At 39.8% G+C, this 25863-nt stretch overlaps 1 protein-coding gene across 2 annotated transcripts; it reads right to left on the bottom strand.

The window, feature by feature from the left end:
* Positions 1-930: 930 nt before the first annotated feature.
* LOC309825796 (glycine N-acyltransferase-like) lies at positions 931-23755 on the bottom strand. Of its 2 annotated transcripts, none has more exons than XM_082659507.1 (6): positions 23578-23755; positions 18060-18155; positions 14623-14730; positions 8731-8857; positions 6433-6604; positions 931-2188 (listed from the first exon to the last, which is right to left on the bottom strand). In XM_082659507.1, the coding sequence occupies exons 2-6, from the start codon at positions 18135-18137 to the stop codon at positions 1786-1788; spliced, it is 888 nt and encodes a 295-aa protein (XP_082515633.1). In that variant the 5' UTR covers positions 18138-18155; positions 23578-23755; the 3' UTR covers positions 931-1785. The 2 variants fall into 2 exon arrangements, with proteins under 2 accessions (XP_082515633.1, XP_082515632.1); XM_082659506.1 differs by having other exon boundaries at positions 23506-23755.
* Positions 23756-25863: the final 2108 nt, after the last annotated feature.

The raw sequence follows: 25863 nt of genomic DNA on the forward strand, positions 1-25863 counted from the left end.
CTTTTACATGTAGCTGTCTGGTTTTCCCAGCACCACTTATTGAAGAGGCTGTTTTTTCTCCATTGTATGTTCTTGCCTCCTTTGTCATAAATTAGGTGCCCATATGTGCGTGGGTTTATCTCTTGGCATTCTATCCTGTACCATTGGCCTGTATTTCTGTTTTTGTGCCAGTACCATATTGTCTTGATTACTATAGCTTTGTGGTATAGTCTGAAGTCAGGGAGCCTGATTTCTCCAACTCCGTTTTTCTTTCTCAAGATTGCTTTGGCTATTCGGGGTCTTTTGTGTTTCCATACGAATTATAAGATTTTTTGTTCTAATTCTGTGAAGAATACCATTGGTAGTTTGATAGGGATTGCACTGAGTCTGTAGATTGCTTTGGGCAATAAGTCATTTTCACAATATTGATTCTTCCAATCCAACAACATTGTATATTTCTCCATCTGTTTATGTCATCTTTGATTTCTTTCATCAGTGTTTTATAGTTTTCTGAGTACAAGTCTTTCACCTCCTTAAGCAGGTTTATTCCTAGATATTTTATCCTTTTTCTTGCAATGGTAAATGGGAGTGATTTCTTAATTTCTCTTTCTGATTTTTTGTTGTTGGTGTGTAGGAATGCCAGAGATTTCTGTGCATTAATTTTGTATCCTGCAACCTTACCAAATTCATTGATTAGTTCTAGTAGTTTTCTGGTGGCATCTTTAGGATTTTCTATGTATAGTATCATGTCACTGGCAAATAGTGCCAGTTTTACTTCTTCATTTCCAATTTTTATTACTTTTATTGCTTTTTCTTCTCTGATTGCCATGGCTAGGACTGATTATCCATTTTAAATATAGCGGTGTGTACATGTCAATCCCAAGCTCCCTAAACATCCCCTCTCCCACTTTTCCCCCTCCCCCACCCCACCCCACCCCAGTAACCATAAATTCCTTCTCTAAATCTGTGAGTCTGTTTCTATTTTGTAAATAAGTTCATTTGTACCATTCTTTTCCCCCTTACCTCTTTGGAGGAGTTCCTCAGAGCTATCTGAGAAACTGTTTCCCAGGCTAGTCCTCAGTAAGCCCCCAGTAAATCTGAAACTCCCAGCTCTCACCTTGTGCAATTTCAGAGGACAGAAACAACGTTAGTATCTCTTTCCTGAAGTAGGAGTTGCAAAAGAAGATATTAATGCCAGTCAGTCTTTTTGTTTTAATTATCTCTGCTGCATTATACACACACACACACACCATCTATATCTATAGATATAGAAATGTGTGGTATGTGTGTATAGTATATTTCATGTGATTATAATACAAGGCTTAAGAAGTGACCTGGGAAAGGAGGATATTCAAAGAGCTACTCAGAAGACATGTGACTCTATAGTCAATTAAAAACAACACATAGAAAGCCAGAGGGAAAAAGTCCTAGAACCCACAAATTATTACAATCCTTCTGGCAAATTGGAAAGGGTCAGTGAGCTAGTAGTTCCAGGAAGAACAATGCAGAAAAGCATGCAACTAAATATAAAGCATGACTAGGATGCTGGAAGTGTAGGAGCTGTACCAGCCAGACAGCTGGGGTGCCTGGCCTGTTTCCTACTGAGGAAATTAAGGGAATCCTGGGAGGTATTTGAGCACAGAGACTGAGGCTATCCTGTTCACTACCCATCACTGCTTCCTCAGAGCTCAGGACCCTTCATTACCATTGATTACATTTTATTCCCTCTCTCCTCTCTCCATCACCCATCAGCTCCTCCAGCCACATGCCCTGTCCATTCAACACTGTCTTGTGTTCAGGTCTGCTTCACAGAGGCACAAAGTTCCACTGGTTCCAGTCACTGGACACAGAGATATTCTGCAGCTTGAAGTTCAGTTTTTGCATGATGTGATTGGCCTTATCTACATGGGAATACATGGGGAAGCCAAGTTTGTCTAGAGCCTGAACCTGGACATAGATGAGGTAGGTGATGAGGCCCTGGGCCCGGTACTCAGGTATGGTGCCTGCCATCCGCAGCTCTCCTGTCTGGTCCATTAGGGCCCAGGATACAGGGGTCCCCTCAGGCCCCAGCAGGCAGAAGGTGGGGAAGGTCCGGATACAGCGCTCGATGAACCGCTGGCTCCTCTCATTGCCACCAAAATGCCAGAATTTATTCACCAAGGCAGCGTGGGTAGGATCCAGGGATGAGAGTTTCAACACCTTTTGATGGCTATTGGGAACAAGGGGAAAGAATAGCTCATAATATTGAAACTGTATACAAGCCTGTTTATCCCTGTCCTTTGAAATAAAAACCTTTTGCTTTAGTCTCCCAGGCCTCCCTTGAGTGCCAAAAGGCTAACAGAGTTAATGATTAGAAAATGTGAAGATCTAGAAACAGAAGAGCTGTTGGGCTGAGAAACTGGCAACAATTTAGACTATAAATCTGCCACATGGCAGAATCACTGAACTCACAGTTCTCTGCAAGATATTGATAAGGGCCTGACACACATTTCTAAGTTGTTTTTATAGGAAGCATATCCCCACCAGATGAAAACTGCTCACCTCAAGAACATAGACTGGTTGAAGCCAGGAGGTTGATGATGCTTGAAACTTCACCTTGATGCCAACCAATCCAAGAATTGTGCACAAGCTGACCACAACCCTGCAGCAACCTCCCTCACACTGACTTTAAAACCCCTTCCCTGAAAGCCATTGGGGAGTTTGAGTCCTTTGAGCATGAGCTGCCCATTCTCCTTGCTTGGTGCCCTGCAATAAATGCTGTACTTTCCTTCACCACAACCTGGTGTCAGTAGATTGGCTTTACTGCAAGTGGACCCAAGTTTGGCTCGGTAACAATGTCACATGTACTGTGGAGTATTTTATTTGTCCCCTGCCCCAATTGTTCTGAGAGGGGAATAGGAGCATATTTAAGCACAAGTGCTCTGTAGCCAGGCTGTCTAGATTCATAATCTGACTCCTTGGGTGATTTGGGGCTGATTACTTCATTTCCCACTTCCTCTATTTCTTCATCTAATAAATAAGGATGATAATCACACCTCCTTTATAGAATCATTGTGAGGCTTAAATGAGTCAATGGATGAGGGGCTTAGAACAAGCACCTGGCAGATAATAAATCCTCTACAGAAATTAGCTACAATTGTTTCATTTGGCCTCCGCTGCAACTTTCCAACCTAGATAGGGCAGGTGTTCTTATCCTTATTTTACACAGAAGGAAAACGTTGCAGAGATATAAACAAGTGCCCCAAAGCACATGCTAGCAAGCAGTGAAGCCAGAGCTTAAAATGTTGATGTCCGAAGGTCCTTGGCTACCATGTTGAACAAGTGGGGAGGCTGAAGTCCAGAAAGGGGCAGTGACATGAAGTGCAGGCAGCCCCCAAGGCACAGAACACTGAATCTGATGGCATCTGCAGGCTGTAAAGGGGCTTTGGGGGGTGTCCTGGAAAGAGCCCACAAGGTGAAACTAGGAGATCTAGACTCAAGCCCACTATGCCCTTAACCATCCATGGGGCCTGAACAAGCTATTTCATCATCTGAGTCTGTTTTCTGTCGGGAAAATGGGGATAATATCTCCCATCCTGTTTATCCTACAGTGCAGACAAGGGGATCCAGAGAGGTTCTTTGATACAGAGTGAATAAAACTCTCCCAGCAGTACAGACGGAAGGCCATGGGACTGGGCATCTTTAGCTCAAATCTCCACCGTCAGGGTTCAGTTCTATTCAGGGTTAGACTGGACATCAATGGGGGAAAATATATTATTTGTTGAAATTCTCTTTATTGGAAAAATTTGTTTGTCAAGTGAATTTACTGAACACATTTATTAAATACCTACTATATACCAGGCACTGTTTCAGCTGTGGAAGATCTATCAGTGAACAAGACAGGGAAGGTACCTGCTCTCTCTCGTGGGTTTGCAACATTGTTGGGGAGAGTTCAAACATCCAGTAAGTAAGATCGTTAACTAAATTACCTAATTTCAAATAATCATAAGTGCTACAAAGAAAATAAAAGTGGGTCATGTGTGGAAAATAACTGGGAAGTGATTTTAGGTGGAGTGGTCTAGCTGGACTCTCTGGAAGGTGACATTTGAGCAGTTCTGAACAGCAAAAGAAGTCATGTGTGTCAGGATTGGGTGGGGTGGTGGCAGAGGGAAAAGCTGACTCAAAAGGCCTGAGATTACAAACAACCCAATCAAAAAATGGGCAGAAGACCTAAATAGACATTTCTCCAAAGAAGACATACAGATGGCCAAGAGGCACATGAAAAGCTGCTCAACATCACTAAATATTAGAGAAATGCAAATCAAAACCACAATGAGGTATCACTTCACACCAGTCAGAATGGGCATCATCAGAAAATCTAGAAACAGCAAATGCTGGAGAGGGTGTGGAGAAAAGGGAACCCTCTTGCATTTTTGGTGGGAATGTACATTGATGCAGCCACTATGGAAAACAGTATGGAGGTTCCTTAAAAAACTAAAAATAAAATTATCATATGACCCAGCAATCCCACTACTGGGCATATACCCAGAGAAAACCATAATTCAAAAAGACACACACACCCCAATGTTCATTGCAGCACTATTTACAATAGCCAGGTTATGGAAGCAACCTAAATGCCCATCAACAGATGAATGGATAAAGAAGATGTGGTACATATATACAATGGAATATTAATCAGCTATAAAAAGGAACGAAAATGGGTCATTTGTAGAGATGTGGATGGACCTAGAGTCTGTCATATAGAGTGAAGTAAGTCAGAAAGAGAAAAACAAATATCATATATTAATGCATATATGTGGAATCTAGAAAAATTGTACAGATGAACCTGTTTGCAAGGCAGAAATAGAGACACAGATGTGGAGAACAAACATATGGACAGCAGTGGGGGAAAGGGGGATGGGGGGGTGGGATGAAGTGGGAGATTGGGATTGACATATATACACTAATACATATAAGATAGATAACTAATAAGAACCTGCTGTCTAAAAAATAAAATAAAATATAATTAAAAAAAAAAAAAAAAGCCTGAGCTTACAATGATCGATGGCAGGAGGAAGACCAGTGTTGTTGGGGGCAGTAAGCAAGAGAGGAGATGAGGTCTAAAAAGTAGATGGGTGTTGGCTCTTATAGGGTCACGTTGGAGTTCCGAATTATTTCTAAGTGAGATGGGAAGTACTCGAGTCTTTTAAGCAGGGGAAGAACATGGTCTAATGTGCATTTTTTTTAAAAAAAGATTACTCTGGCTGCTTGGCAGAAAATGGATGGTTAGGAGACCAAAGCAAAAGCTGGAAGAGAAGGTAAGAGGTATAGTGGGTTGAATGGTGTGTCCACTCGAAAGGTGTGCCCACCTGGAACCGGAAAATGTGACCTTATTCAGAAAAAGCATCCTTGCAGGTGTAAGTACATTGAGAATCCCAACATGAAATCATCCTGGATTATCTAGTGGGCCTTTAATCCAATCAAAAGTGTCCTTATAATAGACAGAAGAAAAGACACAGACACACACAGAGAAGCCCATGTGAAGGCAAATTCAGAAATGAGAGAGATGAAGCTGAGACAGGCTGGGACCTGGAACCCTTTGCTGCAGTGCTACAAGGCTTGCACCTGGACAAACTTCTCCTCGGGCAACAAAATACAAAGAAACTAAAAATAACTGTGTGCATGTGCACTTGGGGCAAATTATGGACAAAGGGACAAAAAGACCCAAAACGCCCAATTCCCACTTCTGAAGAGCCAGGAGCAAAAAACAGGGTGTCGGGAGCAAAAGCTGGGTACTGCGCATGCCCCCTGCACACAACACCACCAAAGGGATGGGCAAAACACCTAAGCCACCCCTCTGGCCCGACCCCTGGACACACCCCTACCCTCACCCCATATAAGGAGCCAGCTCGACCCCCTGCCTCAACCAGGGAACCTGTGGTTTGTTCTCTCTCCCCACTGCTGCAGCAGGGGCCCCAATAAAGCCTTACCTGAACTTCTTGTCTGGCCTCTAATCAGTTTCTATTGATTGGGGAAGGCCAAGAACCCTGGTTGGTATCAAAGCCACAAGCCAAGGAATGCCTAGAGCCACCAGAATCTGGAAGAGGCAAAGAAGGATTCCCTCCCAGAGGCTTTGAAGGGAACAGAGGCTCGCCAACCCATGGACTTGGCACTTCTGGCCTCCAGAACTGTGAGAATAAATTTCTGCTGTTTAAAGGCGCTCCAGTTCGTTGTGCTTTTCTGCGACTGTCCTAGAATGTGCTGGCTAATTCAGTGGTGACAGATATGAGGCTTCTTCCTTTTTTGTTTTGTTTTGTTTTTGTTTTTTGCCGCACTGCGCAGCCTGCGGGCGGGATCTTAATTAGTTCCCAGACCAGAGGGATTGAACCTCTGCCCTCGGCAGGCAGTGAAAGTGCAGAGTCCTAACCACTGGACCACCAGGGAATTCCCCAGAGCAACTTCTTTCAGACTTACATGGACTTGTATTTATCACCATTGGGTGATACGTTTTTTGCATCCAGCAAGGAAGTAGCCAATTTCTTTGTTGTCTCAGAGACCATATAGAGAAAGCACTGTGTTCGCTTCACCTTGCCCAATTTAATAGCCGCAAGATTGTTTATCACATCATCCAGGCTGGACTGTGAACCTAGATGGAGGAAATGAATTATATGAGATATCACTGTTCCTTTAAGTGTCAGGAAAAAGCTGTCCAACGGCTGCAAAGTTTGCAGGTTTCAAATTATTAAAACTCGTGTCCCATCATGAAAAGACTTCTATGGGATAATGGCAAATCACTCTCATATTTAAAAATAATTCAAAATTGGGATAATACTACAATTCCTGAATACATCACAGTACAGTTACGACCATCAAAGAAGATGAGGTATAAAGATAATAACCAAAATTGATTGAAAAATTCTATGCACTCAGTATAGTAGATGGCTGCTACAGTGGTCTGAGTTTGTTCCTCTTCACTATCTTGATTTTTTTCTCCTTAACTGACTATGGGCTTGACCATGAAACTTGCTTTGGCCAATAGAAAAATAGCAAATATGAATCAGTAAAAAGCTTGAAAAGTGACTATGCATGGAGGTTTGCCTTTTCTCTCTGCTCTTGAGAACCTGTGACTTCTATACACCGCCCAAGCCACTTGATCAGCACAGCCAGTAGCCAGCACAGACAAAGCCAGCATTAACAGCCAAACTTGAGATTATGGCTAACTTAGTCCTACCAGCTCACTGAAAACCCCCAGCTGACTGCAGCTACATGGGTGAATCTAGGAGAGACCAGCAGAAGAATCACCCAGCTGAGCCTAGTCCAAATTGCTGACCCACAAAATCATGAGCTAATAAATGACTGTGGTTTGCAGTCACTCTCTGGGGATGGTTTGAAAACCTAACTGATAAAATCAGCCATGATGCTGAGCACTTCTCATTCAAGATCTTATTCAATCTTTAAATGGCTTATGTTTTGGGTACTATTCTAATCCTCATTTTTTTTTTTTTCAGTACACGGGCCTCTCACTGTTGTGGCCTCTCCCGTTGCGGAGCACAGGCTCCGGACGCGCAGGCTCAGCGGCCATGGCTCACAGGCCCAGCCGCTCCACGGCATGTGGGATCTTCCCGGACTGGGGCACGAACCAGTGTCCCCTGCATCGGCAGGCGGACTTTCAACCACTGCGCCACCAGGGAAGCCCTAATCCTTATTTTTATATATAAGGAAACTGATCCACAGAGAGTTTGTTCCTTGCCTTAGATCACATAACTACTAACAGGCCCAACAAGGTCACAATTTTAGGTAGTCTGACTCCAGAGAATACTTTTTTTTTTTTTTTCTGGCCGCACAATAGCTTGGGAGATCTTTGTTGTGGAATCTTAGTTCCCCGACCAGGGATCGAACCTGGGCCAGGCCTCTGGCAGTGAGAGCACAGAGTCCTAACCACTGGACCACCAGGGAATTCCCAAATACATTCTTAACTACTAAATTCCTCCTTCGTAAATAGGACAATGATAAAACGGAGATGAGACAGAAGGAAAGCTCTGCTCCCATATTCAATCTCCCTAATAGATCCTGGAATAAACCACGAATCCTTAGCTATTCAGAAATTATGTTATTCATGATTTCCTATGTAAACCCCATGTACTGCAGTCTTCAAGTTCTAATTCACTATTGTTGGAGGAGCTCATCAAGAAGACGTGCTACCTGTTGACTCATGAGCTGGACCCAGGCAATTGGAGGTTCCCCACTCCCTCCCCTCCTTGGAAGGTGCTTCCCACTTGCCTTCCCAGCTCCCAGAAGCTGCTTCAAGGACACAGCCTTGAGATTGAAATGTGGTGTTGAGATATCTGGATTGGGTACATGACTGAACCCAGTTAAGGCCACTATATAAATGTTTAAGATTTTGGCAGGTGGGTGAGGTGATATACTCATCCTGCAGTCTCCTGCGGGAAACAAGCCTGGAAGTTCCCCTGCTTATTAAACTTGCCACCTACCAATCGGAAGTGGTTTGCCCCTTTCTTAGGCCTCTCCTTGCCATACATGTACATGGGGGCTGGTTTCAGATTTCACCTGGGAAGCTCCCAAATAAGTTTGTGAACTAACAACTATGGAGGTAGTGGTGGCAGCTGAGAGAAAGAATGGACAGCAGGCTGAGTGTCTAGGACTTGGAGTAAAGATACAGAGGATGTAGGGCTGTCATCCAAAATGAAAAGTGACACTACAGATACAGACATGGGAGATCTCAGTAGCCAGCACACATCCCAGTTCCCTTACTTTGAATCTGCAAATGTTGCTTCCAGTTGATGACTTCTGGCAAACCAAGGAATTCCTGACATTTCTTAGGGTCCTTGGAGTAGACTTGGTAAGTATTGGTGTAGTGATCAAGGTCATCTGTCATCTCCTGTTTGGGTTGGGAAAAGTAGAATCAACCAAAATGCTTGTATTTAGTGATTGCCATATTCGTTTTCAGGGTTCCATTATCTTATGACACTTTTAAATACTAAAATATTAGCTTTTTCGTTGTATTGATTTTATTGAAGGATTATTTACATTATGAGATCAAGTCAAGGACTCCCTGATTCAATTAACAATGAAAAATGTCCTGAACAAAACTACTCCTAACTCAGTTATTGCTTTAAATTTTCAAACCAAGCAAATATGATCCATTTAAAATTATTTCTCTATCCCTCCATAAAACTCATTAAGAAGCTTGAAGAACGGGTTCCCTGGTGGCGCAGTGGTTGAGAGTCCGCCTGCCGATGCAGGGGACGCGGGTTCGTGCCCCGGTCCGGGAGGATCCTGCGTGCCGTGCAGCGGCTGGGCCCGTGAGCCATAGCCGCTGGGCCTGCGCATCCGGAGCCTGTGCTCCGCAACGGGAGAGGCCACAACAGTGAGAGGCCCGCGTACCGCAAAATAATAATAATAATAAAAACTTCCAAGGGGGAAGAAAGTTTATTTAAAGAAATAATGGCTGAGAACTTCCCAAATCTTGAGAGAAATTTGGATACACAAGTTTATGAAGCTCGTAGGTCACCAAACAGTCAACTTAAAGAGAACCTCTCTTAGACACATTATAATAAAACTGTCAAACCCCCCCAAAAGGCTATCAGCAGATTTCTCAGAGACCTTGCAAGCCATGAGAAGATGGGGGCAATATATTCAAAGTGCTGAAAGAAATAAACTGCCAACCAAAAATACTTTACCCAGCAAAGTTGTTCTTCAGAAAAGATAGCAAGATATCATTTTTAATATCTTGCTATCACTATTTGTTTGTGATATTTGTTTTTTTATTGTACATCTATTAACAAATTATTGTAGCTATAGATATTTTAATATTTTGTCCTTTAATCTTTATACTTGAGTTAAGTGGCTAAAAACCATATTACTATATGAGAGTATTCTGAATCTGACTATATGCTTACTTTTACCAGTATGCTGCATATTTTCATATGTTTTTATGTTACTAATTAGCATCCTTTCCTTTCAGCTTGAAGAACTCCTTTTAGCGTTTCTTTTTTTTTTTTTTTTAAGAAAGAATTGGAACATTTTTTTCGATGTTTCACTAACTTTCACGAACAAACAAAAACTGAGGAAGTTCATCACCAAAAGACCTGCCTTATAAGAAATACTGAAAGGGGAACAGTTCTCAGAGCTTTCTGAGATGCTCTTCCCAGGTTATAATCCTCAAATTTGGCTTGAATAAAATGTTCCGATTCCTTCTGAAAAAAAAAAAAAAAAGAAATGCCAAAAGGAGTTCTTCACATTGAAAGGAAAGGATGCTAATTAGTAACATAAAAACATATGAAAATATACAGCATACTGGTAAAAGTAAGCATATAGTCAGATTCAGAATATTCTCATATAGTAATGTTATGGCTTTTAGCCACTTAACTCTAGTATAAAGATTAAAGGACAAAATATTAAAATATCTATAGCTACAATAATTTGTTAACGGATATCCAATATAAAAAATATAAATAGTGACATTAAAAAAACATAAAATGGAGAGCAAAAGGATAGAGTTTTTGTATGCAATCAAAGTTAAATTGTTATCAGAGTAAAATAGACTCTTATATTTATAATATGTTTTACATAAGCCTCATGGTATCACAAAGCAAAAACCTACAGTAGATTTACAAAAGATAAGAGAAAAGAATCAAAGTTTACCGCCACAGAAAAGCATCAGTTCACAAAGGAAAGTTGCAAGAGGAAGAAAGGAACAAGAGGACTACAAAACAGCAGAAAACAATAGGGTGGCATTAATAAGTTCTTACCTGTCAATAAGTACTCTAAGTGTAAATTGATTCAATTCTCCAATCAAAATATATAGAGTAGCTAGATGGATTAAAAAAAAAAAAAGATCAACTCTGTGTTGCCTACGAGACTTTAAGCTTTAAGGAAACACATAGGCTCAAAGTGAAGGGATGAAAACGGCATACCATACAAATAGAAACCAAAAGACAGCAGGAATAGCTACACTTGTATCAGACAATATAGACTTTAAGCCAAGAATGATAACAAGAGAAAAAAGAAGGCTATTACAGAACTTTTTTTTTTTTTTTCGGTACGCGGGCCTCTCACTGGTGTGGCCTCTCCCGTTGCGGAGTACAGGCTCCAGATGCGCAGGCCCAGCGGCCATGGCTCACGGGCCCAGCCGCTCTGTGGCATGTGGGATCTTCCCGGACCGGGGCACGAACCCGTGTCCCCTGCATCGGCAGGCAGACTCTCAACCACTGCGCCACCAGGGAAGCCCTATTATAGAACTTTGATGAAAGAAATTGAAGAAGACATAAACAAATGGAAAGACATACATTTGGATTTATGGTTAATGAATTGGTTAAGGTTTCATGGATTGAAAGAATTAATTTTGTTAAAATAATCATATTACCCAAAGCCATCTGTAGATTCAATGCAACCTCTATCAAAATTCCAATAGCATTTTCACAGAAATAGAAAAAAAATCCTAAAACTTATATGGAACCACAAAAGATTGACTAGACAAAGCAATCCTGAGAAATAAGAACAAATATGGAGGCTTCATACTTTCTGATTTCAAACTATACTACAAAGCTGTAGAAATCAAAACAGTAAGGTATTGGCATGAAAATAGACACATAGACAAATGGAATGGAATTGAGAGCCCAGAAATAAGCTCTCACATATATGATCAACTAATATTTGACAAGGGAGCCAAGAACACTCAATCAGGAAAGAATAGTCTCTTTAATAAATGGTATTGGGAAAGCTTAATAATCACTTGCAGAAGAACCAATCTTACACCACTCAAAAAGTTAACTCAAAATGGACTGAAGCCTTAAACATAAGTACTGAAACTTTAAAAACCTAGAAGAAAATATAGAGATAAATCTCCTTGACATTGGTCTTAGCAATGATGTTTTGGATATGACACCAAAAGCACAAGAAAAGAAGGCAAAAAATCAACAATTGGGACTACATCAAACTAAAAAGCTTCTGCACAGCCAAAGAAAAAATCAACAAAATGAAGAGACACCTATCAAATGGGAGAAAATACTTTCAAATCACATATCAGACAAGGGGTTAGTACCCAAAACATATTTTAAAAACTCATACAATATAATATAAAAAACCCCAAACAATCCCATTAAAAATGGGCAGAGGAATTGACATACAAATGGCCAACAGATACATGAAAAAGTGCTTTACATCACTAATTATCAGGTAAATGCAAATCAAGACCACATACATACCAGAATGGTTATCATCTAAAGGACAAGAGATGGGCTTCCCTGGCGGCGCAGTGGTTGGGGGTCTGCCTGCCGGTGTGGGGGACATGGGTTCGAGCCCTGGTCTGGAAGGATCCCACATGCTGCAGAGCAACTGGGCCCGTGAGTCACAACTACTGAGCCTGCGCGGCTGGAGCCTGTGCTCCGCAACAAGAGAGGTCACGATAGTGAGAGGCCCGCGCACCGCGATGAAGAGTGACCCCCGCTTGCCACAACTAGAGAAAGCCCTCACACGGAAACGAAGACCCAACACAGCCAAAAATAAACATACAAATAAATTAATTAATTTAAAAAAAAAAAAAAAGAAAAGGACAAGAGATAACAAGTACTGGGGAAGCTCTGGAGAAAAGGGAGCCCTGTGCACTGTTGGTGGGAATGTAAATTGGTGTAGCCACTATGTAAACAGTATGGAGATTCCTCCAAAAATTAAAAATAGAACTGTCATATGAATCAGGAATCCCATCTGGGTATATAGCCAAAGCAAATGAAAACAGGATCTCAAAGAGATACCTGCACTCCATGTTCATTGCAACATTATTCACAATAGCCAAAATATGGGGAAAAAAATGATTGGATAAAGAAAATGTGGCATATCTTTACAATGGAATTTCAGTCAGCCACAAGAAAGAATTAACTCCTGCCATTTGTGCCAACATGGATAGACCTTGTAGGCGTTATGCTAAGTGAAATCAGTCAGACAGAGGAAGACAAATACTGTATGACCTTCTTTATGTGTGGAATCTTAAAAAGCTGAATCATAGATACAGAGAGTTGGATGGTGGTTACTAGAGGCTGGGGAGGCTTAGGTGGGGGAAACGCGGAGATATCAAAAGGTACAAACTTCTAGTTTGTGCCAGATAGATAAATAAATTCTGAGGATCTAATATACAGTATGGGGATTATAGTTAACAAGGCTGTATTATATACAGTTGACCCTTGAACAATGCAGGGGTTATGGACCCCAACGCTCCATGCAATTGAAAATCCGCACATATAGCTTTACAGTCAGCCCTTGTATCTGCTGTTCTGCATCCACAGATTCAACCGTCCTCAGATGGTGTCGTACTGTAGCATGTAATTATTGAAAAGAATCCGCGTATAAGTGGACTCGTGCAGTTCAAGCGCATGTTGTTCAAGGGTCAACTGTACTTGAAAGTCTCTAAGAAAGTAGATCTTGAATGTTTTCACCAAAAAAAAGAAATGGTAATTATGTGACCTGATGGAGTGTTAGCTAAAGCTATGGTGGGAATCATTTAATGATATATGTGTATCAAATCTACACATTGTACATTTTATACTTACAAAATCTTATATGTCAATAATCGCTCGTAAAGCTGGACAACTCTTATTTTTAAGACTGTATTTTTGAAAGTAGCTCAGGTTTCTATCAATAATTAAAAGTCTTCATTTTCAGATTATTTAATTTGGTTATTTTGAATAATATTTCTTACCAATTTCACTGCTATATAAGTTCTATAAAATACATTAACATTTTAGATTTTTACTTGATATTTTAAAATATCATTATATGTTTTATTTTTGAAATGTCTTAGCTATTCAATTTCACTAATTAAAAAATTATCATACAATATGTAAACGACAGTTCCAACTATGTCATTTGCTCCTCAGTTTTCCTTAGTTCACTCTGTTATTTCAGACCTTATGGCTTGCAACTACTATTTCCTCTGCTTTGAGGGCAGTCCTTCCCCGACACCATGTAAAAAATCTTATTTGCCTTCAACATCCAGTTTTGGTAAAATTTCTGCTAAGAAGCATTTCTGATCCTCTCCCTGCAACCTCTACCACATATAGTCTTTTTCCTGCCCTGTTTTATTTGCTTTATTGATGACAGTAGGTTATAACACCCTGCAGCATCTCAATGGGAAGACAGTACCACAATGAGAAGTTTTGAGTTAGCATGAATGAGTTGGTGTGGTTTCAAAACTGGTGTTTTTAAAAGGTAGGAAATATTTTTTTCCCCTTGGGTTAAGGGTTTAAAATGGGTTTCATTTATTACAATGCAGAATTCTAGCCTGGGAAATGCTCCTTTGATACCTTTAACAAAAGTGACCATCTACATAATCCTACATTACCACAACCTCCCACTGGTTGCCTCTATTCCCACAAACTGGGTGCAAGAAATGACAAAGTGTGTTTGGTCTTAAGCAGCAGCAGGATGCTATCTGTGTTTTGATCCTGCCTGTTTCACACGACGCCGTAATTTATCTGTGTATTTATCTATAATCTCCTCCAGGCTGTGGGCTTTTTGAGGACAAGGACTTGTTAACCAACACCTCGATTCATTTCTATAATCCCAGGGTCTACCACATTGCCAGGTGCATGGTAAGCACATAGCAAATACGAACATACATGCATATTCATTCCACATCTGGCACCTTACCTGCTCCTGAGGGCGGATAACCACTGTATTAAAATCAGGCCACCTGTCCACCAGGGCCTGTAGCTTGAAAGGGTTTCCCTGGTTCATGTGGAAGGTGGTCCCATAAACCTGCAGTATCCGGACAAAGTGAGAGGGTCAGCTTATTAGGAAGAGATGGCAAAGTGCCTTGTTTGATCAGGACAAGGTTTATTTCTATGAAATAATGAAATTTTTTGATTGGAAGGCACCTAATGAGAATTTCTGCAGACCGTTTTTTAGGTTCTAATTTTTGCCCCAATAAATATATCTTTAAAAAATATTCATATAGGGCTTCCCTGGTGGCACAGTGGTTGGGAGACCGCCTGCCGATGCAGGGGACACGGGTTCGTGCCCCGGTCCGGGAAGATCCCACATGCTGCGGAGCGGCTGGGCCCGTGAGCCATGGCCACTGAGCCTGCGCGTCCGGAGCCTGTGCTCCGCAGCGGGAGGGGCCACAGCAGTGAGAGGCCCGTGTACCACAAAAAAAAAGAAATTTTATATATATATATATATATATATATATTCATATAGAAAATATTCAGACCAATGAAACTTATGAATAAAAGTTATGAACTCTCCCATTGTAGAATTTAATAAAATCTTTAATAAATTTCCTTCTATTCATGTACACACACAACAAACTTCACAAAAAATGAAAAATATCAGATACACTCCACTCCAGGTGTTTCCAACTTTTCAGCGTAAACAATGACCCTTCAAAGAATATCTTTTTGTAGAAATCTTTGCATATGTACCTGATATTTGCTTAGGGAAGGTTTTTAGAAGGGAGATTGCTGGGCCTAAAGCTATCTACATGTTTAAGGCTTTTTAACATATATTTTTAAATTATCCTCTGGTAAAGGTAAATGTTTCCTACCAATAAGTGGAGGCTATAGTAATTAAAGGTCAGGGACAATTGTCTCTTTGGTCCTTTTATAGCAAATAAAAATAAAGCCAGATAGGCTACCCATAGAAGAATGCTTACCTTTCTCTTTCCCAGAGTAAAAGGATGGTTTACAAATGGTTAAGATTGAGAAAAGTGAATAGATTCAACTCACCCCAAATTATGCCAGGCCTTTCAAAGCATTAGCCTCACCTAAGATGCATCCACAATTCACCCCACTGTAAATTTATGGTCTGATCTGTAATAACAGTGGCTAATATTTGCATATCTTCTCTGTGTGCAAGGCACAGTTCCACCTGTTCAACAAAAAGTCTTCTCATCCTGACAATAACCCCAAGAGGTTAGAGCTCTCATTACTCCCTTCTTTTTATTTTGGCTGTGTGCCTTGTGGGATCTTAGTTCCCCCACCAGGGATCGAACCCAGGCCCTGGGCAGTGAAAGCACCAAGTCCTAACCGTGGGTCACCAGGGAAGTCCCTCATTACTCCCTTTTTGTATGAGAAAACAAAAGCATGTAAAAGTTAAGTGATGTGGTGTCGACATACAGCTTGACGATGGAAGAGGCAGGCACAGACCCAGACAGGCTGGACGCTGAGTCTGCCCTTTTAGCCACAGAACCAATGCGATGTCACTGTCATCAACCTAACTCCCATGGTAGGATTAGGGTGCATGTTCTTGACAAAACTAATAATAGAAATTGAAATATGTAACTTTATCGACCAATGTCCAAGGCGTTATGCCCAGTGGATGAGCATAATGGTTAGTACTTGGCTTCAAGGGTTAACCTGCCTGGAATAAAACCCTGGCCACTTACTGTGTGAACTTGGTAAAGTGCAGAGACCTAGTGTCTCTGTGCCGGTAGAATACCACAACCAGGGTTTTGACATTGATACGGTCAAGATGTGGAACAGTTTCATCACCACGAACATCACTCGTATTGCTCTTCAGAGTCACACCCGTTACCCTCCACTGCTCACGTCCTCCTTCACCTCCAGCAACCATCAATCTCTTCTCCACTTCTATAATTTTGTTATTTCAAGAATTTTATATTAATGGACTCATGTAGCATGTCATCCCTTGGGATTGGCTTTTTTTTTACTCAGCATAATTTTCTGGAGCGTCGTCCAGATTGTTGCAGGTATCAATAGGTCATTTCTTCTTTGTCGTTTAGTAGCATTCCACAGGATGGATGTACCACCGTTCATTTAGCCATTCGCCTATGGAAGGACATCTGAGTTGTTTTCACTATTATGGATAAGGTTGTTATAGACATTCATGTGCATAGTTTTGTGTGAAAATAAACTGGTATTTGTCTGGGGCAAATGTGCAGGACTGTAATTGCTGGTTGTGTGCTGGTTGCAAGATTAGTTAGAAACTTACAAATTGCTTTTCAAGCGTGGCTGTACCGTCTCACATTCCCACCAACAATACAGGAGAGATCCAGTTTCTCCTCATTCTTAACAGCATCTGAAGTGGAGGACCTATTTTGCTCAAAGCATACAGGTAGGCTCAGGTGAGTTGAAATTGGGTAAATGGATTATATTTCTGGCCTCAACAGTCACCAGTTGGGCAAGTTATTTAAGTTTCCTTCGTCAGATGCATCATCTACAACATAGAGAGAAGAGTGACACCCTCCTCATATGGCAGTTTTGAAGTTTATATGAGTTCACAGATAAAGCCCAGTGGCTGGGATGAGGTAAGGGCTATAAGTGCTTTTTATTGCCACTAATGAACTGCACTGGCGTTGTTCTGACCTCGAGGTCCCCATTGGTGCCGGTGCTGGGCAGTGGTTGCATGTGACTTAAGATTCTATCTTTAGGTGTAAAAGGAGCTTTTAAAAAGCAGTTTAGGGACTTCCCTGGCGGCCCAGTGGTTAGGACTCCACGCTTTCACTGCCAAGGGCTTGGGTTCAATCCTGGGTCGGGGAACTAAGATTCCACAAAGATGCATGGCCAAAAAATAAAAAATGAAAGAAAAGCATTTTACTCGTTTCATCAATCCTCTGAATGTTAAAAATGAAAATATAAATAAAACGTGCATAAATCCAGCCACTTTGTAACAAATATTGCTGCAATAAAAAAATGAATAGTATATAATAATTTCTAGGTCTCCTCCATGGATAGAGCATAATCTTTTGGATTTCAAAGAAATAAGAGTTGACCTATTAAATGTTCCAAGAAGGTACATGGTGGTTAACCTTGCCTTGGGCACAAATGTTTAAAAATTAATATGTACTTAGATCAACCTTTTAAAGAGAAATCAAGGAAATGTTTTTGAGTCTGCAGAGAGCGTTTTTTTTGCCACTTAAAAATATCAGACAAGTCATATTACTGAGACCTGTTTCCTCTTCTGGGACATGAGTACAATAGACCTCCCTTGCCAAGAGGTGCTATGTGAGATGCAGCATGAGTGAGTTCCTGCCACAGAATGGGTGCTCAGTAAAAGCTCATTCTCTTTCTCACCTCTATTACAAGAAGACGCAACCATTTGGTTCCCTAAGAATGTCCCATGCTCACCTTTAAGGACTCAGGGAGGCTCTTCCTTAAGTATTTTTCTAGCATCTGCAGCATCTGTGGACCCTGTAAGTGGAGCATCTTCGCAGGTACCTTAGCCTAGAGAGAAGACCAAGAAACAGCCAGGAATGAGAAGATACTGAACCAATAGAAATAGACTGGCACACATTTACCTGAACCTTAGAAGATAACAGGTGAGATAAATTTGCCTAGAAAACTGCTTTGGGAGAGGGGGAGAAAGTATAGTCACCATAGATTTCTAGCCTTACTATGAAGGACAGGAGTTTAGAAGGGCATCATAAAAGTCCTGAAAGGGCCACCTCATAGAAGACACAAAGAAACAAGCACTGAAGATTCTATCCTAATACCTACGTCCAAGCCCTCCTTCAGTGCCTTTTATTGGTGTCACTGTCATTAAAGTCCTCACCAACTCCAAGGAAGGATGAGACGGGCAGAAAGCACAGGATTCTCTTTCTGATAATTTTCACTTCACTTTCTTATACTACCCTGAATTTTAGTCATTAAAGACACATATATTTTAACAAACATATTCTTTTTTTAAATTGAAGCATAGTTGATTTACAATGCTGTGTTAATTTCTGCTGTACAGCAAAGTGATTCAGATATATATATATATATATATATATATTTAAAAATATTCTTTTCCATTGTGGTTTATCATAGGATATTGAATATAGTTCCCTGTGCTATACAGTAGGACCTTGTTGTTTATCCATTCTGTATATAATAGTTTACATCTGCTAACCCCAACCTCCCACTCCATCCCTCCCTTTGCCCCGTCCCCCTTGGCAACCACAAGTCTGTTCTCTATGTCTGTGAGTCTGTTTCTGTTTCATAGATAGGTTCATTTGTGTCATATTTTAGATTCCACATAGAAGTGATATCATATGGTATTTGTCTTTCTCTTTCTGACTTACTTCACTTAGTATAATAATCTCTATTTACACCTATGTTGCTGTGAATGGCATTATTTGATTCTTTTTTATGGCTGAGTAATATTCCATTGTATATATACCACATCTTCTTTATCCATTCATCTGTTGATGGACATTTAGGTTGTTTCCCTGCCTTGGCTATTGTGAATAGTGCTGCTATGAACATAGGGCTGCCTGTATCTTTTTGAATTAGAGCTTTCTCTGGATATATGCCCAGGAGTGGGATTGTTGGATCATATGGTAATTCTATTTTTAGTTTTCTAAGGAACCTCCATACTGTTTTCCATAGTGGCTGTACCAACTTACATTCCCACCAACAGTGTACAAGGGTTGCCTTTTCTCCACATTCTCTCCAGCATTTGTTATTTGTAAAGTTTTTAATGGTGGCCATTCTGACTGGTGTGAGGTGATATCTCATTGTAGTTTTGATTTGCATTTCTCTAATGATTAGTGATGTTGAGCATCTTTTCATGTGCCTGTTGACCATTTGTATTTCTTCTTTGGAGAATTGTCTATTTAGGTTTTCTGCCCATTTTTCGATTGGGTTTTTTTTTTGGTTGTTGTTGTTATAGAGTTGTATGAACTGTTTGTATATTTTGGAAATTAAACCCCGTCGGTCACATCGAACAAACAGATTCTTTAAATATGCAAGTGCATCTTTGTCCATGATTATCCCAATGTCACCATTAACAAGCTATGTAATCTTCAAAAAGTTACTTGACTTTACTTGGTTTCCTCATTAATAAATCCTCTGGAAGGAGATCCTATCTTAGAAAATTGCTATGAGAATTAAATGAATGAATACATATTAAGTGCATAGAAAAATTTCCAGCATATATTAACTCAAAATGTTATTATTTTTATTATTGTTATTATTAATATTGTCCCTGGCCGTTAACTACACAGTAATTCAAATCATTCCATTGGGTTGTTCTTCTGTATTGAAGGAATGGGATGTAACTTAAACACAGACCACGATATGAACATCTTCAGTTAGAATAGTGCCCTGGGAAGAATCATAGACGTGAGGATTAAATGAAGTAATCCACGCACTGGCACCAAATGAATGAAAAAGTGCATGTAAAACTCTTAGCAGAGTGCCTAGCAGAGAATAATATTAATACGTCATTATTATCATTCCCTGAAGGAAGCAGGAAAAATGTAGATTGATGTACTTAGTCCTTTTGTGCTGAGGCACTTCACCTTTCCAGATCTCTGTCCAGCATGTTCTTGGCTTTCTTCTTTTTAGGAACATATGCCCTTTGGCATGGTCAGTTAAGATACAGACTTGTAGAGATGGAACCAGTGTTGCTTACTTTCAATGGGAAAATGCTTATGGTTCCAAAGATCTCATTTACCTTTTGGAACCTGCTGTGTGAACAGATTTGAGATTGCTTGAATGAGTGAATATTCTTGACTTTTCCATGTGTATATCCTTCCCCACACTCCCAGGTGCTCTCCAGTTCTTTGGGGACCAACAGGCCATTTTGTTCCCTATGTTCACTTATTGGTTTGACGAGGGGAGAGTCTTTGACAGCATTACTATAGCTGTGGTTATATCTTTTAAAAATACATTTATTGTTGAATAATTTAAATGGGCATAATTAAAAGCATATGTAGGGTACAATTCTATGGGTTTGACACATGTGCATGCCTATGAAACCATCACCACCTTTCATCCCCTGTGTTTCTTGATTTCTCTTTGTAGTCACTTGCTCCCCACTGCTAGCCTACTCAGGAACTGATCAGCTATCACTATGGATTAGTTTGCCTTATATTGAATATAATGTAATCATACTACGTACTTTTCATGTGGTATAATGATGTTAAGATTAAAACAATTTGATCACGTAACAGTTGTTTGTTAATTTTTATTTCTGAGTATTATTTCATTGTAGAAATATACTACAATTTATTTATCCATCCGTCTGTTGTTAGGTGTTTGGGTTGTTTCTTTTCTTTCCTTTTTTGGATATAATAAGTAGAACTACAATGGATATTCATGTAAAAGCTTTGTAGTGGTTATATGTTTTCACTTATCTCAGGTAAATACCTAGGAGTGGAATAGCTGGATTGAATGGAAAGTATATGTTTAACTATATAAGAAACGGCTAAACAGTGTTTTCTAAGTAGTTGTTTCATTTTACATTCCTACCAGCAAATCATGAGAGTTCCAATTACTCCACACTTCAACAATGCTTTGGACTGTTGGTCTTTTTATCTTTTAATTTATTATTATTTTTTAAAAGTTTATTTTATATTGGAATGTATTTGACTTACAGTGTTGTGTTGCTTTCAGGTGTACAGCAAACTGACTCAGTTATACATATACATATATTTATTCTTATTCAGATTCTTTTCCCACATAAATTATTACAGAATATTGAGTAGAGTTCCCTATGCTATACAGTAGGTCCTTGTTGATTATCTGTTTTATACGTAGTAGTGTGTATCTGCTAATCCCAAACTTCTAATTTATCCCTCGCCCACACCTTTCCCCTTGGGTAACCATAAATTTGTTTTCTAAGTCTGTGAATCTGTTTCTGTTTTGTAAATAAGTTCTTTTGTATCATTTTCAGACTGCTGGTCTCTTAAATTTTAGCTAAACTATGGATGTGAAGAGTTGTCTCATTGTGGTTTTAATTTACCTTTTCATGATGACACTTTACTGGTAATTCATGTTCTTTTAAAAAACTTCTTGATCAGTTTAGAGCAGGGTTCCTTATATTTAGCACTACTTCTATTTCAGTCCAGACAGTTCTTCGCTGTGGGAAGCAATTCTGTGTACTGTAGAACATACAGTAATGTCCCTGGCCTCTACCCACTAGCCATCAGTAGTAACACCTCCACTCTCAATTGTGAAAAACAAAAATGTCTCCAGACATTGGCTCCATCTCCTTGAGAGCCTCAGGATATTGGAAGTCTAACATTCCGAGAGGCAAATGTGACCTTTTATCCAGAAGCATCTTGTAAGAGGTAAAATGAAGCAGAAGCAAAATGAGCTTGATGCCAAATTTCTGGGGTTGTAACATTGTTATAATACCTGCAAATCACATAACGTGAGACTGCTCTGCATATAGGCATGCACACATACACACAGTGGAAAGTACCACCACCGCCACCAACAAACATATTGTCCAGTTAATAGGGTAGACTGAAACCTGAAGAGGCTCTAGAACACTGTACAGTCAGGGTGAGCTTTTAGCTTTGGCAAAGGGCAAAGTCCACAGTTCAGACCCAGCCTTTGCCTTATTGGAAATGTTTGTAAAATGTTGAACAATTCAAACAGAGAAAACGAGTTCTAAAGAATAGTTTTATAAAACAACATTAACAAATAGGAACAAACAAGACACAATCTTGATGTCTAGCACTAGGATAAGATTACATAAATTATGATCTCTTAGTATGCTGCAATTCTAGGAACCATTAACATAGTAACTATGACACACACACACACACATATACACAGGAGAATACTAAAATAAAAGGAGAAAATGTAGAACATAAAACAGTACATAATTCCTGATTATAATAGGTAAATCTTTGCTTACACATATTCTATATGCAACATATACGAGAATTTTAAGGATGTAGAAAGATAAATTTGGAAGAGAAAACAAAATATTGAAAGACATTTTATGGGGGCTTCCCTGGTGGTGCAGTGGTTAAGAATCTACCTGCCAATGCAGGGGACATGGGTTCGAGCCCTGGTCCAGTAAGATCCCACATGCCGCAAAGCAACTAAGCCCGTGAGCCACAACTACTGAGCCTGCGCTCTGGAGCCCGCAAGCCACAACTACTGACGCCTGTGAGCCTAGAGCCCGTGCTCCGCAACAAGAGAAGCCACCGCAATAAGAAGCTCGGGCACTGCAACGGAGAATAGCCCCTGCTGGCCACAGCTAGAGAAAGCCTGCGCGCAGCAACGAAGACCCAACAGAGCCAAAAATAAATTTAAAAATAAAAAGACATTTTATGGCCGTAGCATTATTGATAAAGTCTTTCAAATTAACTTTCTTCTTCACATGATTTGAATTAACTGTAAATCTGGCCTGCATTCTAGTCCACATTCCTCTGCATATTTCCTCTTTGACTTTGAACAGACGACTGCACTTTCCTGGTTAACCTTTATCTAAAGAAAAAGCTACCTCCTTTAGAAAGTTTCCTAAAGGACTAAATAGAACGATGTTTGCTTAGTATCTTGGCACATTAGGTGCTAGATAAATGTTACTTGGATCAGCATTCTTCCTTGCAAATGTTATTACTTTTCCACTCACCCACCAGCTTCCCAAATCCCTCCATATCATTTATCTGCTTAGAACGAAACGTGGTTTAATCCTTCCAAGAATTTTTTCCACAGTACACCTGCTGTATACAGAGTACCTGCAATGCATTATTTCTCAAATTGAATAGACTCCCTTTTCTTCAACCTAAGTGTCAATAAGTAAGCTCGGCCCTTCATTTGGAAACCAGCAAGAGCATTTGATTTTTCCCACCTTGTCGTGAGAGGAAAATGAGGAGGCAGGTGTCACAAAGCAGCGATTCTCTCCAATGAGATGAGTCCTCACCTTGTCTCCACGAAGAAAAGTCCCCAGGAACAAAAGAGAAGCAGCAGACTTTTCCAGAATATGAACTTCCCTTTACCCTGGCAAGTACAGCCAGGAACTGCAAAGTGTGTTTAGGTAATTTTTCTACAGAAATAGCTAAATTGAAGCTGTTGAAGTAGACCTTGTCTATTTAAAAGCAGCGAGGAGAAGCTTCAACTGTTAGCTGGTGTGGAATCCAGCGGCACCTGGTCCCTCCCTCTGGGTCACATGTTCTGCTGCCTCTGCAAATTTGGGAGTCTGATTGTAACTAAGGGTTTGTATTCTCATCCTACCATTTACCAGCTGTGTGTCTTTGACCAAGTCATCTAATCTCTCTGTGCCTCTGTTTCCTCATCTATAGGTGAGGTAAATAATACTACCTACTCTCACTAGGTTGTGGGGTTTTTTTTTCCAATTTTCTTATAAATTTTATTTTGTTATTTATTTATTTACTTTATTTTTTATTGGAGTATAGTTGATTTACAATGTTGTGTTAGTTTCAGGTGTACAGCAAAGTGAATCAGTTATCATATATATATACTTACTCTTTTATAGATTCTTTTCCCATATAGGTCATTACGGAGTACTGAGCAGAGTTCCCTGTGCTATACAGCAGGTCCTTATTAGTTATCTATCTTATATAAAGTACTGTGTATATGTCAATCCTAATCTCCCAATTTAGCCCTCCCTAGGTTTTTGTTTTTTTAAGTTAAATGGGCTAACATTTGTGAAATGCTTAGGTAAGTGCCTGACAAATATAAAACGTATATTAATGTCTCTTAAATGAAACAAAGCAAAACAAAATTATCGTCATGTAGGGTAAGCTGCATATGTAAATATCTCTCAAAATATTTAGTGAAATACTTTTTCCCTGTGGTTATGGATCCAGCCCCTTTTGATATGATCATTCTAATGTGACACAATGAAGAGAAGAATGTCAGAAACAGATGACATTGTTGTCCTACTACACCATCCTACACAGTTATACGCAGTGTGAGATTTTCCTAGAAACTTCCTCACCAAATTCCTCATTTATGTTGACTCAAGGCGGCCGTTCCTAACTAGCTCATTATATATAAGTGAAGATGCACACGTCACAATGTTAGATAAGGTTTTGCCTTAATTTGGGATTCCTGGTATTCAAGGAAAACAAATTCATGTTAAAACACCATCTGTAGTCAGATAGCATACAGAGTGTATCTTGCAAACGGAGAAAGAAGTATGGAGGCAAATTACTTTTACAGTATCAGGGAACTAACTTAGGAAAAGAAACAGTTTCCTGTTGTAAAAGCATAGAAAGCCAGGGAGACTTTTATTTATCTTACACATAGATTGTTCCAGCTTTCCTTTGGTGTTAATCCACTGTGTTTGCAATGGCACAGATTCTTACCAGTCAGCCAAAGAAAACTCAAGACTGTTCCATTATCCTTAACTCTGTGGGCTGAAGAACATCAACTAGTTTGAGATGGCTGCATAGATTGAAGTGTGTCCTTTATTATGATAGTCATTATGAAGGACAGTCACAGATGACCACGTGCAGCTAGAGGTGTCCCATCAGCTAACAGGTATAACTCCAGGTGTACTTGACAGTTCCAGGCTCTTTGAAAGGACCCATAGTACACTGGGGGAGTCGGGGAGGAAATACACTGAGATGGTCTTAACTAAGATTCCCACAGTCCTGGCTTAGAAGAGAAGAACCTGATTCCCTCATAGGATAAGAAGCCAGGAGCCTCTCATAAGGTGTGGTTACATTTATTATTTCTGTAGGTGTTCCATATCTGGGTTATATCATGAAGAACACTTCCTGATTCTCAGGAATATTTGTATGTCTGTCTTTACAGCACAAGGAATTTTCTTTTCATAGTATTGTCCAAAAAGTGTATCATCATTGATAAAATTAATGTAATACAGTTTAGTACAATCCTCACTTTTTTTTATGTCTAAGAAATTTTAACCTTTTATCATTTCATTAGGAATAACTCAAGGTTTCAAATGTCTGAGTGTTTGGAACTTAATTTGTAGTATTACTGCAAAGGAAATACCTCTGAACATTGATAAAGAGCTAGTCTGACTGAGGGTTGGAGTGATTCAAATGATTTGGTTGAATGACAGTATTTTATAATCTTGATCAAGTTTGGTCGATTCTTATCAACAAGACTTTCCAAAAGTATTTTTCCAGCAAACATTCCATGAATGTTTATTCATAGTATCTTACTAATATTCCTAAAGGCTAGTAGTTGATCAGAGTATCATTTTTTTAAAACATTC

Source organism: Grampus griseus, assembly GCF_964374135.1.
Source record: "Grampus griseus genome assembly, chromosome: 8".
NCBI classification, from domain to species: domain Eukaryota; kingdom Metazoa; phylum Chordata; class Mammalia; order Artiodactyla; family Delphinidae; genus Grampus; species Grampus griseus.